Source organism: Muscardinus avellanarius, assembly GCF_963383645.1.
Source record: "Muscardinus avellanarius genome assembly, chromosome: 11".
Taxonomy (NCBI): Eukaryota; Metazoa; Chordata; class Mammalia; order Rodentia; family Gliridae; genus Muscardinus; species Muscardinus avellanarius.
The window spans coordinates 230,478-246,825 of NC_137797.1; the positions used below are offsets into that span (position 1 = coordinate 230,478).

At 51.7% G+C, this 16,348-nt stretch overlaps 1 protein-coding gene and 1 pseudogene across 2 annotated transcripts; one reads left to right on the forward strand and one right to left on the reverse strand.

Moving 5' to 3' along the window:
* Window positions 1-583: 583 nt before the first annotated feature.
* Window positions 584-9,850, forward strand: CPT1B (carnitine palmitoyltransferase 1B; the record flags this gene model as incomplete). The annotated part of the gene is made up of 18 exons (XM_080706630.1): window positions 584-730; window positions 1,030-1,169; window positions 1,474-1,651; window positions 1,849-1,950; window positions 2,141-2,278; window positions 2,368-2,445; window positions 3,585-3,692; window positions 3,763-3,847; window positions 5,428-5,623; window positions 5,947-6,132; window positions 6,646-6,751; window positions 6,830-6,946; window positions 7,306-7,470; window positions 7,549-7,683; window positions 7,777-7,929; window positions 8,400-8,513; window positions 9,544-9,636; window positions 9,767-9,850. The coding sequence occupies exons 1-18, from the start codon at window positions 590-592 to the stop codon at window positions 9,848-9,850; spliced, it is 2,319 nt and encodes a 772-aa protein (XP_080562756.1). The 5' UTR covers window positions 584-589.
* A 5,533-nt stretch (window positions 9,851-15,383) lies between these two features.
* Window positions 15,384-15,776, reverse strand: LOC308270633 (large ribosomal subunit protein eL32-like; annotated as a pseudogene). Its single transcript has one exon. The product of its transcript is annotated as a large ribosomal subunit protein eL32-like (transcript).
* Between the last annotated feature and the right edge of the window lie 572 nt (window positions 15,777-16,348).

Consider the following 16,348-nt stretch of genomic DNA (forward strand, 5'->3'; position numbering starts at 1 on the left):
GTTCCTGGTGAGGGCGGGGCATGAGTGGCCAGTTCTGAAGGACGCGGGGACAACGGCCAGAGTAGCCAGCCCCATACACTGACGGGAGCAAGCCTGAGCTGTGAGTAGGAACCAGCCAGGGGTGGCCCGGGTCCCGCGCCCCACCCGCCCCAACCCACCCCAGGCAGCTCAGGAGTGAGATGTGCTGGGGTCCTGCTGCAGTCCGGCTGGGGGCATCTGGGCCCTGCCTCTGCCCAGGCCAGCAGCTTTCCCGGGCACCTCTCCCTGACCCCGAGGCTGGTCTTCTCTGTCCTTGGGGTTCCGGGAGCTTTCAAGGCCCGACCCCTTTCCAACTCCTGTGCCATCCTGGCTGGGCCAGCCCGGAACGTGGGCGCGAGCATTCCGCGGCGGTTGGCAGGGCTGGGCCAGGCGGGGCTCAGCGTTTGGGGCGCAGGCCGAAGCTGCGAGTGGGGGTGGCGGGGGTGGGGGGGCACGAGCTGGTGGGCGGGGCTACAGCAGGGTGGGGGGGAGGGGGCGCGGCCCGGGCGGGGCAGGCCTGAGCTCTCCGCCACCCTCCGACCCCGCTCCCAGGTGCTGACCAACCCCCAGGATGGCGGAAGCGCACCAGGCCGTGGCCTTCCAATTCACTGTGACCCCAGACGGGGTTGACTTCCGGCTCAGTCGGGAGGCCCTAAAACACATCTACCTGTCCGGAATCAACTCCTGGAAGAAACGCCTGATCCGTATCAAGGTGGGCAAAGGAGGTTCTGGCCTCTCTCCCAGCAGGTTAGGGAGAGGTGTCAGCTGTTGCTCCGCTGTCACCACTTTGGCCGGTAGGGCTGCTGGGTGTGGCTCCAGCACTGCAGAAACCTGAATGGTGACCAAGATGTGGTGGACACTGTGAGTGGGTGCTGCAGGTGTGAGCCTGCAGAGGAAGAGCTTAAAGAATAGTGGGATGAGGCAAAGACCTGGAGCTCCTGTCCAGGACCTCACTGGTGTCTGAGTCCTTCATCTTCCTGCTCCACAAAGATGCCTGTTTCTGCCCCACAGAACGGCATCCTCAGGGGTGTGTACCCTGGCAGCCCCACCAGCTGGCTGGTTGTCGTCATGGCAACAGTGGGTTCCTCCTACTGCAAGGTGGACATCTCAATGGGGCTGGTTTGTTGTATCCAGAAATACCTCCCCGAGAGGTAAGAAGCCAGGAGGGCCCAAATGTCGGGAGGGCTGCCCCGGCCAGCTCTCAAAGCCAGGGTTTCTGAGCTGAGCAAATACAGGACAGCGGCTATTGCTGACCACAGGGACAGCCTTCTCGCAGGGCCACCATAACCTCAGTGCCAGGGCAACTTGTGTCTGATGCACTCAAACCTGAGTGTGCCCAGAGAGGTGCTTGCCCCACGTGCTGCCCCTGAGACAGTTCACAACCATCAGCTGCAGTCAGAACTCTGGAGGCTGGCCTCAAGGGGTCCCCTGCAGCCCTCCCCTCTTATCCAATAGATGTGGCCCCTACCAGACCCCGCAGACCCGGACGCTTCTCAGCATGGCTATCTTCTCCACTGGAGTCTGGGTGACGGGCATCTTCTTATTTCGCCAAACCCTAAAGCTGCTTCTTTCCTACCACGGGTGGATGTTTGAGATGCATGGCAAGACCAGCCACTTCACCAAGTTCTGGGCTGTGAGCAAAACGGTTGGGGGTTCAGGCATTTGACTTGAGATCCTGGGGGCCTCTTTTGGGCTGCTGAGCAGGAGGGGAGGGGCAGACTGGTGCCTGGTTTGTCCTAACGGCTGGGCTGGTTTTGAGGTTCGGTCCTTTGCTGGTTTGTATCCATTTCTTCCTATGACTCCTGCCCCAACATTGTGTTCTACCTCTAGATTTGTGTCCGCCTTTTGTCCAGCCGGCGGCCCATGCTCTACAGTTTCCAGACATCTCTGCCCAAGCTCCCTGTGCCCAGTGTGCCAGCCACAATTCAGCGGGTAAGGGCCTGGTTCCCAGTGGGCACAGGAGGATAGATTCAGAGGAGTTATCCAAACATAAAGGACCATTCCCTGTAAATAGTGCCCTTGCGAGTAATGGGCTGGGGTAAGGAAAGAGGTGGGAAAAGGGTTAAGATGGAGGCAGCCATCAGTGTCTGGACCCCATCATAATGATAACTTTGTTGGATAGTACCTGGAGTCTGTGCGTCCTTTGTTGGATGATGAAGAATATTACCGCATGGAAACACTGGCCAAAGAATTCCAGGACAAGATTGCCCCCAGACTGCAGAAATACCTGGTACTCAAGTCATGGTGGGCAACTAACTATGTAAGTTTGCCCTCTGGGGCTTGTCCTCACGCATACCTCCTGTCTGCTCCCTCTGGCTGCCCCAGTTCTAACCTCCCACCATCCTCTAGGTGAGTGACTGGTGGGAAGAGTACATCTACCTCCGAGGCCGGAGCCCCCTCATGGTGAACAGCAACTATTACGTCATGGTAAGAACTGGAGCCCCCAGGTCCCTGTGTAGTTTCAGCTCTGCCCCAGCTCTAGGGCAAGGACCTAGAGGACAGCTGAGCCCTGGTGGCAGTTGCCATGGATGTGGGTTGTCAAGTAAGGCTGGAGAAAAAGGGAAGCGAGAGTCGGGCATGGTGGTGCACACTTGTAATCCCAGTCCTTGGGGGGCTGAGACAGGAGGATTGTAGTTTGCAGCCAGCCTCAGCTACCTTGTGAGGCCCTCTGCAACTTAGTGAGACCCTGTTTCAAAATAAAGAATTAAAAATAGAGCTGAGGGCATAGCTCAGAGGTAGAATGCCCCTGGGTTCCAACCCCAGTAGCACAAAAGAAAGTAAAAAAGGGAAGTGAAAGGAGAGATCCTAGAAAAGAAGTCTAGAGGCAGCCTAGGGATCCTGGGGATCCAAGGACAAGGAGAATTCCAGACCCCATGGTCTGTTGCTGCGTGGATAGTCTCAGGCTCACTATGCCTGCCCAGCTCAGAATCGGGCACTTCCGCTTCTGGTCCTCTCCAGGGCCGCCCAGCCATAGGCTCCCAGCTGTCCTGACCCCATTTCCAGGAAGCTTCCTAAAATGCCTTCTTTTTGATCTTCTGTGGAGCCAGACCATGAGATGAGAGCAAGGCTGCGTCTCTCAGTGCTCAGAAAGTTACTGTCTGCCCCTCACATGGCTGGCTTCTCCTGACTGTCCCCAGCACACACCCTTGGTCTCCCCACTCCCAGCACACCCAGCCTCTCTCCTTTGCCACTGCCCAAAGCACACTCAATCGAGTAGCCTCTGGGACGCTCTTCCTCCACAGACTGTCCTTCCAGAAACTTTCACACAACCTTTCCAAACCAGAGCTTTTACAGAATCCCTTCTTCAAAAGAAGCAAAATATGAACAAATAAATTAGGAACAAATTTTAAAAAGCAGCTCCAGTTGAAGCTGGAGCAAAGGAATAAAAGGGAAAGAAGGAAAAGGGAGTCACTCATCTCTGGAAATTCACCTTGACAGAGTGCAGAGTGGACTTGGAGGGGAGATGCAACACCTCAGGCCCCTGGATGAGTTGGTTCTTGGGCCAGTGAGACCCAGGTGACACCTAGACAGAGGCCCAGGCCCTGCAGGCTCTATTTTGTTTGTAGGACCTTGTACTCGTCAAGAACACAGATGTGCAGGCAGCCCGCTTGGGGAACGCTGTCCATGCCATGATCATGTATCGCCGCAAATTGGACCGTGAAGAAATCAAGCCTGTGAGTCATATCAGGATTGAGGGTGGGCAGGGAGGAGGCCTGGTCTGAGTGTGCTGGGCCTTTTTCCCAGGTGATGGCGATGGGCATCGTGCCCATGTGTTCCTACCAGATGGAGAGGATGTTCAACACCACGCGAATCCCGGGCAAAGAAACAGGTACCAGGCCACAGCTCAGCATACATCAGGACCAAGCCTGTACCCTTCCAGCTGTAGGCCCACCATGGCTAGGTGCATTACTGCCTGCTCACCAAGCTTATCTAGGTTCTCAGGGTCTTCTGTGTGAAGTCATAAGTTTGTGACAGATGCTAGACATCTATTATTTGCAGGCATGATGCTAGTATTGGAACCACAGAGGGCCAGAACAGAGCTTTTTCCCTCCAGGGCCTCACTATTCATGGGGGAGGAGGGTAGCTCTGTGGGTCAACAGTAATAGGCGTGGTGGCGCATGCCTATAATCCCAGTGCTTGGGAGGCTGAGACAGGAAAATTGTAGCTTAGAGACCAGACTCAGCAATTTAGCAAAACCCTCAGCAACTTAGCAAGATTTTGTTTCAGAAAAATAATAAATAACATCCAGGTGTAGTGGCACATGCTTATAATCCCAACACTTGGGAAGCTGAAACAGGAGGATTGCACAGGTTCGAAGCCAGCCTCAGCTACTTAGTGAGGCTCTCAGCGACTTAGTGAGACCCTGTTTCCAAATAAAGTATAAAAAACAGGTCTGGGAGTATAGCCCGGAGGTAGGAACACCCCTGGGTTCCACCCCAATATCACACACAAAAAAAAAGAAAAATAATAGTGAGCATAGTGGTACACACTTGTAATCTTGGTATTTGAGAGGCTGAGACAGGAAGATTGCAGGTTTGGGCCCAGCCTCAACTACTTAATGAGGTCCTCTGCAACTTAGTGACATCAAGTTTGAAAAATAAAGAATAAAAAATAGGGCTGGGGTGTAGCTTGGAGGTACAGTGCCCCTGGGTTCAATCCCCAATACCACACACACAAAAATAATAATAAGTAAAGCTGGGCGTGGTGATGCATGCTTGTAATCCCAGTACTTGGGAGGCTGAGACAGGAGGATTGTAGATCTGCAGCTAGCCTTAGCAACTTAGTGAGGCCCTACACAACTTAATGAAATCCTGTTTCAAAATAAAAGAATAAAATAGAGCTGGGGGTATAGCTCAGAGGTAGAATGTCCCTGGGTTCCATCCCTAGTACAACAACAACAACAACAACAACAAAATAATAATAACAATAACAATAATAATAATAATAATATAGGGCTGGGGTATAGCTTGGAAGTAGATTGCCCTGGGTTCAATCTCTAGCACACACACACACGCACACACATGCAGTAGGAGTGCTGTCGCAGCAGTGGAGGTGGGAGAAGCACACATCCCTTGTGGAGCCTGTGGGGAGGGTCCCCTGGAGTCTGGCAGAGGCAGTGGTCTTGAAGTCCTGACGCTGGCACCTCAGGCAGTTTGCCTAATTTCATAGTGCTTGGTTTCCTCTTCTGTGAAAGGCCTCACGGGCTTGTTGTGAGAAGTAGTGGAAGCACCCACCATAGGGCCTGGTTCCGCACATGGAGATCCACCCCTGGGGAAGGCAGGCCCAGGGCAGAGGTCGGGAGAAGCAGAGTCTGCAGGGGCCGAGGGAGTGGGAGGCAGGCCCTTCCTGGGCCGCGTGTGCGGGAGCGGGGTGCAAGGCCCGCCTCAGCTGCCCACCGGTCTGCCACAGATGTGCTGCAGCACCTCTCAGAGAGCAGGCATGTCGCTGTCTACCACAAGGGCCGCTTCTTCAAGGTGTGGCTCTATGAGAACAATCGTCTGCTCAAGCCTCGGGACCTGGAAATGCAGTTCCAGAGGATCCTGGACGACCCTTCCCCACCTCAGCCTGGGGAGGAGAGGCTGGCGGCCCTCACTGCAGGGGGAAGGTATCTGGGTCTGTGGGGAGGGGTTGTCCTGGCCCATGAGGAAAGGAGTGTGGCCCTGCCTGCCACCTCAGGACTGAGGGCTGGAGCAGCCGGGGTGGGCACATAGAGCCTGCACAGTGAGGGGCACTGGAGGTCATGGCAGTGGACAGCAGGCACAACCCACTCTCAGTACTTGTTGGCTAGCTGGGAGCACATGGAAGATGGACTGTCGTCCAGGACAGCAGGCCCCCCCATTACCATTTCTCCAGGCCCAGCCGGGTCCTGGGGTCTCCTGGTCCAAAGTCCACATTGGCTCCACTGCTCACCTGCCCTTATGCCTCCAGGATGGAGTGGGCACAGGCCCGCCAAGCCTTCTTCAGCTCTGGCAAGAACAAGGCTGCTCTGGAGGCCATCGAGCGTGCTGCATTCTTCATAGCCCTGGATGAAGAGTCCCACCGCTACAACCCTGATGACGAGGCCAGCCTCAGCCTCTATGGCAAGGCCCTACTGCATGGCAACTGCTACAACAGGTACGTGGCCTGGCCCCAGGGCCAGAGGCCAGGGTTAGGGTTGGGGCAGGGAGCTAGGGTTAGGTAGAGTTAGGGTTAGGGACAGAGGTTATTGTTAGGATTGTAGTCAGGGTGATTGTTGGAAGTTTTTGTTTTTTCTTTTTGTTTGTTTGTTTTTTGCAGTACTGGGGATGGAACCCAGGGGCATTCTACCTCCTAGCGACACCCCCAGCCCTATTTTTTATTCTTTATTTTGAAACAGGATCTCACTAAGTTGCAAAGGGCCTCACTAAATAGCTGAGGCTGGTCTCGAACCGCAGTCCTCCTGTCTCAGCTTCCGAAATGCTGGGATTACAAATGTACTCCATCACACCTAGCTATTGGAAGTTTTTCGAGGTTCAGGTTAGGGTTAGATTTGGGGCTAGGATTATCGGTTGTAATTGGACAGTTAGTGTTAGTGGGTTGATGTTGTGGTTTGTGGTCATGTGACCCAGACACTGGGTCATCGCCATCCCTGCATTACTACTCCTGCAGGTGGTTCGACAAGTCTTTCACTCTTATTTCCTTCAAGAATGGCATGTTGGGCCTCAACACAGAACACGCGTGGGCAGATGCTCCCATTATTGGGCATCTCTGGGAGGTAATGGGGCTCGAGAGGGAACCTTCAGGGAGGCACTGGCGATGAGGCTTGTTTCCCAGCTTGACATTCTCCCTGCAGTTTGTCTTGGGTACTGATACCTTCCACCTGGGGTACACAGAGACTGGGCACTGCGTGGGCAAACCAAATACTATGCTGCTGCCTCCTCAGCGTCTGCAGTGGGACATTCCTGAGCAGGTGTGTAGGCCAAGCCAGGGTGAGCAAGTGTAGACAATGAGCCTGAGTCACCCCGCCTTTCCCTTTGCCCACCACATGGCCTGGCCCTCAGAGGGGAGGGACAGAGCTTCTCAGGATGCCACGGAGACCTTGGGGCCGTTGCTGGTAGCTGAGGGTTGAGGTGCGAGGCTCTTACCCGCAGAGCACCTGTCATGCCTCCTCATGCTGCAACCCTCAGGTTGTCCTGTGTGTCCCTGCTCCTGGAGTGGTGGGCTGGCCTTGCCTTTTACCCATGACCCTAACTTCATGCCTCCTAGACAAGACCAGGAGCCCTGTTTGGAAGGCTCTGCCCCAGCTGGCTTTTTCCCATGTCTTGGCAGTGCCAGGCTGTCATCGAGAGTTCCTACCAGGTGGCCAAGGCACTGGCAGATGACGTGGAGCTGTACTGCTTCCAGTTCTTGCCCTTTGGCAAAGGGGTCATCAAGAAGTGTCGCACTAGCCCCGACGCCTTCGTGCAGATTGCCCTGCAGCTGGCTCACTTCCGGGTAGGAGCTCCTTGGGCTGCCGAGTGGGCAGGGCAGCACAGGGTCCACCTGATGGATTCACCCCTCTGTGTGTAACAGGACAGGGGCAAGTTCTGCCTGACCTATGAAGCCTCTATGACCAGAATGTTCCGGGAGGGACGGACTGAGACTGTCCGCTCATGTACCAGCGAGTCTGCGGCCTTTGTGCAGGCCATGATGGAAGGTTCCCACATGGTGAGCCCCCCACCCCTGCTTCTCTCCCACCCTGGCCCTCTGTCCACCTCAACGGTCAGGGGCACTCTTCACTACTCTGCTTCTTCCCCCTAGAAAGCAGACCTCCAAGATCTCTTCCGGAAGGCTTCTGACAAGCACCAGAATATGTACCGCCTGGCTATGACGGGGGCTGGGATTGACAGGCACCTCTTCTGCCTTTATGTAGTCTCCAAGTACCTGGGGGTCAGCTCTCCTTTCCTGGCGGAGGTCAGTGTTGTTGGGGCATGTCCTCCACCCCATGTTCAGGTCCTGGAGTTCAGCCTTGTGATGGGCTCTGTGTGACCAACTTCCTCCAAGTTGCTCTGGAGAGAAGGGGCCAGCTTTGCCACCCCACAACCAACCCAGGCCTGCACTGTGGGACTGAATGGGAACAGGGTTCTCCTGGTGGTGCCTATGCTCCTGTAAGGAGAGGCAGACAAATGTGTGACCTGTCAGCTGGTGACAGTGCTAAGGAGAAAATAAAAGAAGCCGAGGCGGGGGCGGGAGGAGAGAGGGAGGCACAGGCAGGTCAAAGTGGTGCACAGAGACCTTGGGAGAGAGCCAGGTGGCAGGGAGCCCTGCACACGTGTGCACTCCTTCGCCCTCAGCAGCCCTGCCTGTCGCAGAGTGGGTCTCCCCACCAGTTGGAGAGGTGACCTGAGTGCCAGAGCCTGGCTGGTGTTGCCTTCCTGTTCCAGGTGCTCTCGGAACCCTGGCGCCTCTCCACCAGCCAGATCCCTCAGTCCCAGATCCGCATGTTTGACCCCAACCAGTACCCCAACCACCTGGGTGCTGGAGGTGGCTTTGGCCCTGTGAGTATCCCTGAAAAGGGTGGTTGGGCAGCAGGAGGGCTGGCATTTCCATGGGGAATACAGGGCCTCAACCAGGTCAGACCAGGGCAAGGAGACCCTTGATGGAGGAGAATTCGAACCCGCATGGAAACGATGGCAGCTATCAACCTAGCAGATGGGCTGGGACCCAGCAGTCCCAAGTACCTTCCCACTGGAGAATGCCCATGGCCAGGGCTGCTTTCCAGAGGACAAAGCAACACATTGAGTCCTTTGTTTGTTTTTGTTTTTGTACTAGGGATTGGATCCAGTGGCATACTACCTCTAAGTTATGCCCCATAACCCATTTTTTTTTTATCTTAAAACAGGATTTTGCTAAATTGCTGAGGCTATCCCCAAACCTGTAATCCTCATATCTCAGCCTGTTAAGTCTGGGATTACAGATAAATACCAACTCTCCTGGCCACATTGGGTCCTTCTGAAATAAGTTGAACCAGAGTCCAGTGTTTTGTTTTTCTCTTTTTTTTTTTTTTTTTTTTTGTGGTACTGGAGATAGAATTCAGGGGTATTTTACCTCCAAGCTACACTCCAGCCCAATTAGACAGTGTCTCACTGAGTTGCAGAGGGCCTCACTAAGTAGCTAAGGCTGGCCACAAACCCAGATCCTCCTGTCTCAGCCTCCCAAATGCTGGGATTACAAGCCTGCGTCACCACGCCCGGCTCCAGCTTTTTCTTTCTGAGACACTCATATGGGCTAGTTGGTCAGAAGGCTACAAGACACCCACCTCCCTGCCCCAGAGAAAGAGGGGGTGGTCTAGAGCATGAGCTTCCTGAGGGCAACAGGAGTCCTGGATGCCTGGGAGGATCCAGAAGTACAGGGCCAGCATTCTTTGCTCTTCATACTATTTCCTGGAGTGGAGTAGGAAGACCTTAGGAAGAATCTAGGGATGAGGCCTCTTCTTGTGAGTCTTATGAGAAGAACAGCAACAGCAGCAGCTTGGCTTTCAGGTCTTCAAGGTCAGTTTACACCTTTTCCTTCACCTCTTGTCCTCAGGTGGCAGACGATGGCTATGGGGTTTCCTACATGATCGCAGGTGAAAACACTATCTTCTTTCACGTCTCCACCAAGTTCTCAAGTTCAGAGACGGTGAGTCTCCCCTCTCCTGCTCAGACCTGATGGAGAACCCTCCATCTCTGGATGGGGAAGAGTCCCTGTCCGTGGGCATAGAGGGGTGGGAGCTCACCAGAAGGTGGATCTGAGCCCTCAGTTCCCACAGAATGCCCAGCGCTTTGGAAACCATATCCGCCAAGCCCTGTTGGACATCGCTGATCTTTTCCAAATTCCCAAGGCTGACAGATGAGGGCTGAAGAAATGACAGCTGCCCTTTCGTCCCCATGTTGAGGAGGAAGGGACCTGTGGCCGGTTCGCAGGCAAGAGGGGTGGCCGTGCACAGGTGCCCAGCTCTTAGGACGGTGCTGGCAGCAGGTGCTCCCAGGAATATGCTACTCCCTGAGGGCCCAGGTGGTGGAGGTGGGGTTGCAGCAGGGAGGGAATTCTGATCTTTTTCTTGGTAGATACTAATAAAAATAAGGCTGTGTAATTCTCTTTCGGCCCTTAGGTGCCTGTGTTTTGTTTGGGAACTAGAAGGCCCTCCCTCTGTCCTAGATCAGGCCAGAAAGGTGGAGGGCTGGGGCTGGGGGACTCTTCATGAGGGGTTTGTGGCCTGCTTTGAAGTGTGTGTCTGAAGTGATGCAGGCTTTGGGACTGCTGTCCATACTCTCACGTGAGCTTGAAATAAATTCTTGCTTTAGCACCTTTGCCTGTTCCCCAAGGACACTTCTGTTTTTCTGTCTGCCAGAGGTGGGGTCCACCCACCTGCTCCATGCACAGGTGTGTCCTCGTTCCCCGCTGGGCTGCAGCTCAACCTGCTGAGGCCTGGCACCCTTCTAGGCACAGAAATGGGCTGCAGTTCCACACCTGAGGTGCCAGGTGATAGTGTCTGCGAGAGGGCACACAGGATGCATTGGAGCAACACGTCCCCTCAGCAGCTTGGCTTTTCTATTAAAATAACATTGAGTAAGCCGGGCATGGTGGGCACGCTTGTCATCCCAGCATTCGGGAGGCTGAGACCTGGAGGATTGCGGTTCGCGGACAGCCTCAGCTACTTAGTAGGCCCTCTGCAACTCAGTGAGACGTGGTTTCAAAATAAAGAATAAAAAATAGGGCAGGGGGTGTAGCTCAGAGGTCGAATGCCCCTAGGTTCCATCCCCAGACCTGCAAAAATATATATACAAATAAATAACATTGAGTAAATAAAAAATAATCTTTATAAAAAGTGTAAGTAGGAGCCGGGCGTGGTGGCGCACGCTTGTAATCCCAGCATTTGGGAGGCTGAGACCAGAGGATCGCAGTTCGCGGACGGCCTCAGCTACTTAGGCCCTCTGCAACTCAGTGAGACGTGGTTTCAAAATAAAGAATAAAAAATAGGGCAGGGGGTGTAGCCCGGAGGTCGAATGCCCCTGGGTTCCATCCCCAGACCTGCACACACACAAAAAAAGTGTAAGTAGGCACTCAGTTACTATTGCTGTATACTTGAATGAATCTGAATCCTGATCTCAGCACTTCTACATACTAAGAACCCAGAAGTAAACGAAGAAATGGGTGGCAATATCAGCTGCTGGGAAAGGGCAGGCCTTTGTGAATAGGGCCACTGACTATAAACTACAATGAGAGGAGGGAAAGGCTGCATCCCTCAGGTACCACACTCACTGCCAGAGCAATCCTGGCTGGAGACAGCAAGGGTCAGGAGGAAGGGAGGCACCTGTTGCCACGGAGTCAGCACTGGAGGCCTGTGGCAGGTGTGAGGTAAGGAAGAAGAGCAGGTGATATAAGGTATCTTAATTTTAAGGGCCTCAAGCCAACATGGTGGCGCATGCTTGTAATCCCAGTACTTGGGAGGCTGAGATAGGAGGATCACAGGTTCGAGGCCAGCCTCAGCTACTTAGGCCCTCCACAACTAGTAAAACCCTGTTTCAAAATAAAGAATGAAAAATAGGGCTAGGGGTGTAGCTTGGAGGTAGAATGCCCCTGGGTTCAATACTCAGTACCACACACACACACAAAAAAAAATTAAGGGTATCATTTTGGAAAACCAGGATGACAGGACAAAGTAGGGTGTAATAAGGGGGAAAGCAGGAAGCTTGCCAGGAGGCAGTGCTTGTGGTGGCAGAGATAGAGACAGTGTCACAGGGTTAGAGAGCTAGGGAGCTGAATGTGTTAAAGGTGGGACTGATAAGCCTGATAAGGAGCACCAAAGACAAGTGGAATCTGAGTGCAGTGTGCACACCTGTGATGCCAGTACTTGGGAGGCTGAGACAGGAGATCACAGGTTCAAGGCCAGCCTCAGCAATAAATTGTTGTGAGGCCCACAACAACTGAGACCCTGCTTCAAAAGGAAAAAAGGGGGTGAGGGTTTAGCTCAGAGGTAGAATGCCCTTGGGTTCAATCAAAAAAGAAAATAACGAACTTTTTATTGTAGGTGATTGGATGACTGAGATTTTTTAATGTTAGATATGACTAACCTATAAGATATATCTATGAGCTGGTGTGGGGCACATACTTGTAATTCCAGTACTTGGGAGGCTGAGACAGGAGGATCACATATTCACAGACAGACTCAGCTGTTTAGTGAGACCCTTTGCAATTTAGTGAGACCTTGTTTCAAAATAGAGAATAAAAAATAGGGCTAGGGGTTTAGCTCAGAGATAGAAATGTCCCTGGGGTCAATCTCCAGTACTGTACACACACACACAAAAAAAGAAAATAATATATCCATGAAAATACCTCATGAACCCTTGAAAATACAGATTAAAAAGTAAGATCCAAGCTGGGCGTGGTGGCGCATGCTTGTAATCCCAGCACTTGGGAGGCTGAGACAGGAGGATTGCAGGTTTGCAGCCAGCCTTAGCTACTTAGTGAGGCCCTCTGCAACTTAGTCCCTGTTTCAAAATAAAGAATAAAAAAAAAAAAACTGGACTAGGGGTGTAGCTCAGAGGTGGAATGCCCCTGGGTTCCATCCCCAGTGCCGCAAATAAAATAAAAAGAAATGAAACCTAAACAACCCAGGCTCCTTATAACAGTAATAAATCAAACCCTTGAGAGCACATGAAAAGATTTCCAAGACAGAGATTCCTTTTTTTTTTTCTTGTACTGAGGATTGAACCCAATGGCATTTTACCACCGAGCTTACAGTTCTAGTCGTCTTTCTTTCTTTCATTATTTATTTGTGGTATTGGGGATAGTACCCAGGGGCATTCTACCTCTGAGCTACACCTCCTGCCCTATTTTTTTTAATGGTACTGAGGGTGGAACCCAGGGGATTTTCTACCTCCGGGTTATACTCCCAGGCCTATTTTATACTTTATTTGGAAACAGGGTCTCACTAAGTTGCTGAGGCTGTCTGCAAACCACACTTCTCTGGTCTCAGCCTCCCGAATGCTGGGATTGCAAGCGTGCTCCACCATGCCGGGCTCCCAGCCCTTTTTTTTTTTTTCTTTTTTTTTTTTTTTTCCAGGTCTGGAGATGGAACCCAGGGGCATTTGAGCTCCAAGCTACAGACCCTGCCCTATTTTTTTTTCTTCTTTATTTTGAAACAGGGTCTCACTGAGTTGCAGAGGGCCTCACTAAGTAGCTGAGGCTGTCCACGAACCATGATCTTCTAGCCTCAGCCTCCCGAATGCTGGGATTATAAGGGTATGCCACCACGCCCGGCTCCCAACCCTATTTTTGGTTCTTTACTTTGAAACAGGATCTCACAGAGTAGCAAAGGGCCTTATTAAGTAGCTGAGGCTGTCAGTGAACTGTGATCCTCCTGTCTTAGCCTCCTGAATGCTGGGATTGCAAGCATGCGTCACCACGCCCAGCTTTTATTTCTTATTTTTAAATAAGATTTGCTATGTTGTTGAGGGTTTCTCTAAGTTGCTGAGGCAGGCCTCAAATCTGTGATTCTCTTGCCTCAGCCTCCACAGTACTGGGATTTCAGGCATGCACCACCATGCCTGGCTTCCTACTTCTTTTGAGTCTCCATACCTTATAAAAGTACAACTGTACTCACAAAATGTTACATTCCGTATGAGAGCTTTCTTGGATTTCTACAATATTTTCAGACCTGCCTCTAACATTACCTGTGTAACCTCCCCTGGGAAAGTAGCTGAGTTTCCATGGGTTTCTGGAGACATCAACTCACCCAATCTCTTAAGAATAGTGAATAGAAGCCGGGCGTGGTGGTGCACACTTGTAATCCCTGCACTTGGGAGGCTGAGACAGGAGGATCGCACGGGTTCGAAGCCAGCCTCAGCTACTTGGTGAGGCTCCCAGCAACTTAGTAAGACCCTGTTCCCAAATAAAATATAAAATAGGTCTGGGGTATATAGCCCGGAGGTAGAAAGCCTCTGGGTTCCACCCCCAGTACCACAAAAAAAGAAAAAGAAAAAAAAAGAATAGTGAATAGAGTTTCCAGCTTTTAATTAATGTTGAAATTCAGTCATTAAAGTTATTTTTTTAACCAGGTTTGTTCCTGGTTTAAAAAAAAGGAGTAGCTATAGTCCTAAACCAGGGTATAAACCTCTGGTGAAAACCCATATGACCCAAATAAGCTTCTGCATGCCCCATGGTTTACAAATCTGCATTAATTAAGACTAGCAACCTCAATGGCTTAGCCCAATAGAATAGAAATTAACCCTGGCTCAGATCAAACTCAGTTGGCTGAGGTGGGGGCTTTGCTCCATACTTATTTGTGGCTGCAGAGATCCTGCCTTCCGCATCAACACTAAGCAAGGACATAGAAGAGAAATAAAGGGCCACTTGTGGGAGGCTTCGATGGACCTAGCCTGGGAGTGATGTAGAGCACTTCCACCGACATCCCCTGGCCAAGACTCACATTGCAAGAGAACCTAGACGGTATAGTCTGCTCTGTGCTCAAGCTGTAATGGAAACGCTTGGTGACAGCTGGTCTCAGATGCACAAGGACTGACCAGGTTTATATCTTCTGGGCTTCCTGAGAGCCCAAACCTTCATGGCCTGGGCTCTGTAGGACTTTTCAGATAGTACATCGCCATCTGCCAGGCAGGGTAATGAAGGCCACTCACTCCATCCAAACTGATCTTCCCTGAGTTTCTATTTCCCAGAGAAGGTAGGTTTCATCCACTTCTTTGCCTTTGCTCCCTGGGCTGTTTCTGATCTTCCTTGAGGCTGATAGGACTTCATTACCCATTAGACTTAACCCTGACTCGTTATAATAGAAATCAGCGATGGGTTGTTTAAGCAAATGGAAGAATGACAAAGTATAAAGGGCAGGTTACAGGTATACAAGTATGAAAGGACAGCCAGAAAATGAGGATAAGAGAGCTTAGGGAGGGGGTGTGGCCCAGGTAAGCGTCTCCTCCCTGAAAAAGTGAGTATTCAGTCTGTGTTCAGAACTTCCTGGCTCAACTCCAGCTTTTATTATTATTATTATTTTTGCCAAGTGGAAGTTTTTGTGGTTTATTTAAGCATACATGCAAAATGTGCTTGTGAGCCATCTATTCTTTTCTCTGTTTTTATTCTTTTCTTTTTTTTTTTTTTTTTTTGTACTGGGTATGGAACCCAGAGGCATTCTACCTTAGTGTTATACCCCCAGCCTTTTTTTTTTTTTTTTTTTTTTTTTTTTTTTTTGCGGTGCTAGGGATGGAAGCCAGGGCCATTCTACCTCACACCCCTAACCCTATTTTTTTAGTCTTTATTTTGAAACAGGGCCTCACTATATAGCTGAGGCTGTCAGTGAACCTTGATCCTCTTGTCTCAAGCTCCCAAGTACTGGGATTACAGGTGTGTGCCACCACGCCTGGCTCCATATATTAATTTTCCTTGCTGCACAGCCTGTCATTGGGGTTGGTGATTCTAATGGCAAGCTGGGCCACGATGGCTTTGTGGTTCTTGGAGGAAACAATGAGCAGTCTCACCACAGTAAGATTTGCTGCACATTAGGAGCACTTTCAGCTCCTTGATGTTGTGGACTGGCAACTTCCAGAAGCCACTAGGCAGCGTATGCTTTGCTTTCTTGTTGCTCCCATTGCCCGTGTTGAGCATCAAGATCTTGCCCTTCAATCTTCTCCACACCTGTTGTCAATACCTATGGCTTTCCGCCAGTTACATTTAATTTTGACACATCCGTCTGACTGATGCCAGATGAACTTCTTGGTCCACTTTTTGAGGATCTTGGGCTTCACAAGAGGTTTGAGGGCAGCCATAATGTGAATAAAAGATAGCTGCCACTTCCCTAGGCATGCAGGGAGAAGAGCTCCAGCTTTTTTTCTTCCTCTGCAATCAGAATGATAAAGATCAGAATCCCTGAGAGAAGATGTGTGGGTCCCAGATTTGGCAGTATTAAACACAAGGTGCTCAAAACCAAGGCTAACCACCTTCCAAAACAGAGTCTCCACTCCTGGCCGTCTCATCTCCCAGCACCGACTCGGTTCTTTCTCCCTCACCTCCCCGTCGTTAAGCCAATCTACCTTCTAAACAACTTTTGGCTCTGTGCGCTTCCCTCCACCATAAGCACGCCTCCCCTCGTCCTCACCTCCCTCATTACTTACCCAAACAACGGCAAGAGCCCGCTCCATTTCCATCCTGCCAGCCCTTTTCACCTCTGCCCACCGCGCTTCAAAGGCGTCCATCACCTTCCGACCAAAGTCTGGGCTTGAACTGCCCACTGTTTTGCCTCCTCCCAACCAAAGCCCCCCGGCCCCTAAGCGCTGAGCAGCTCCGTGACTTCTACATCCACTGCCCAAAGCCAGGAGCGCCAGGCCGACCCGGCAGGGAC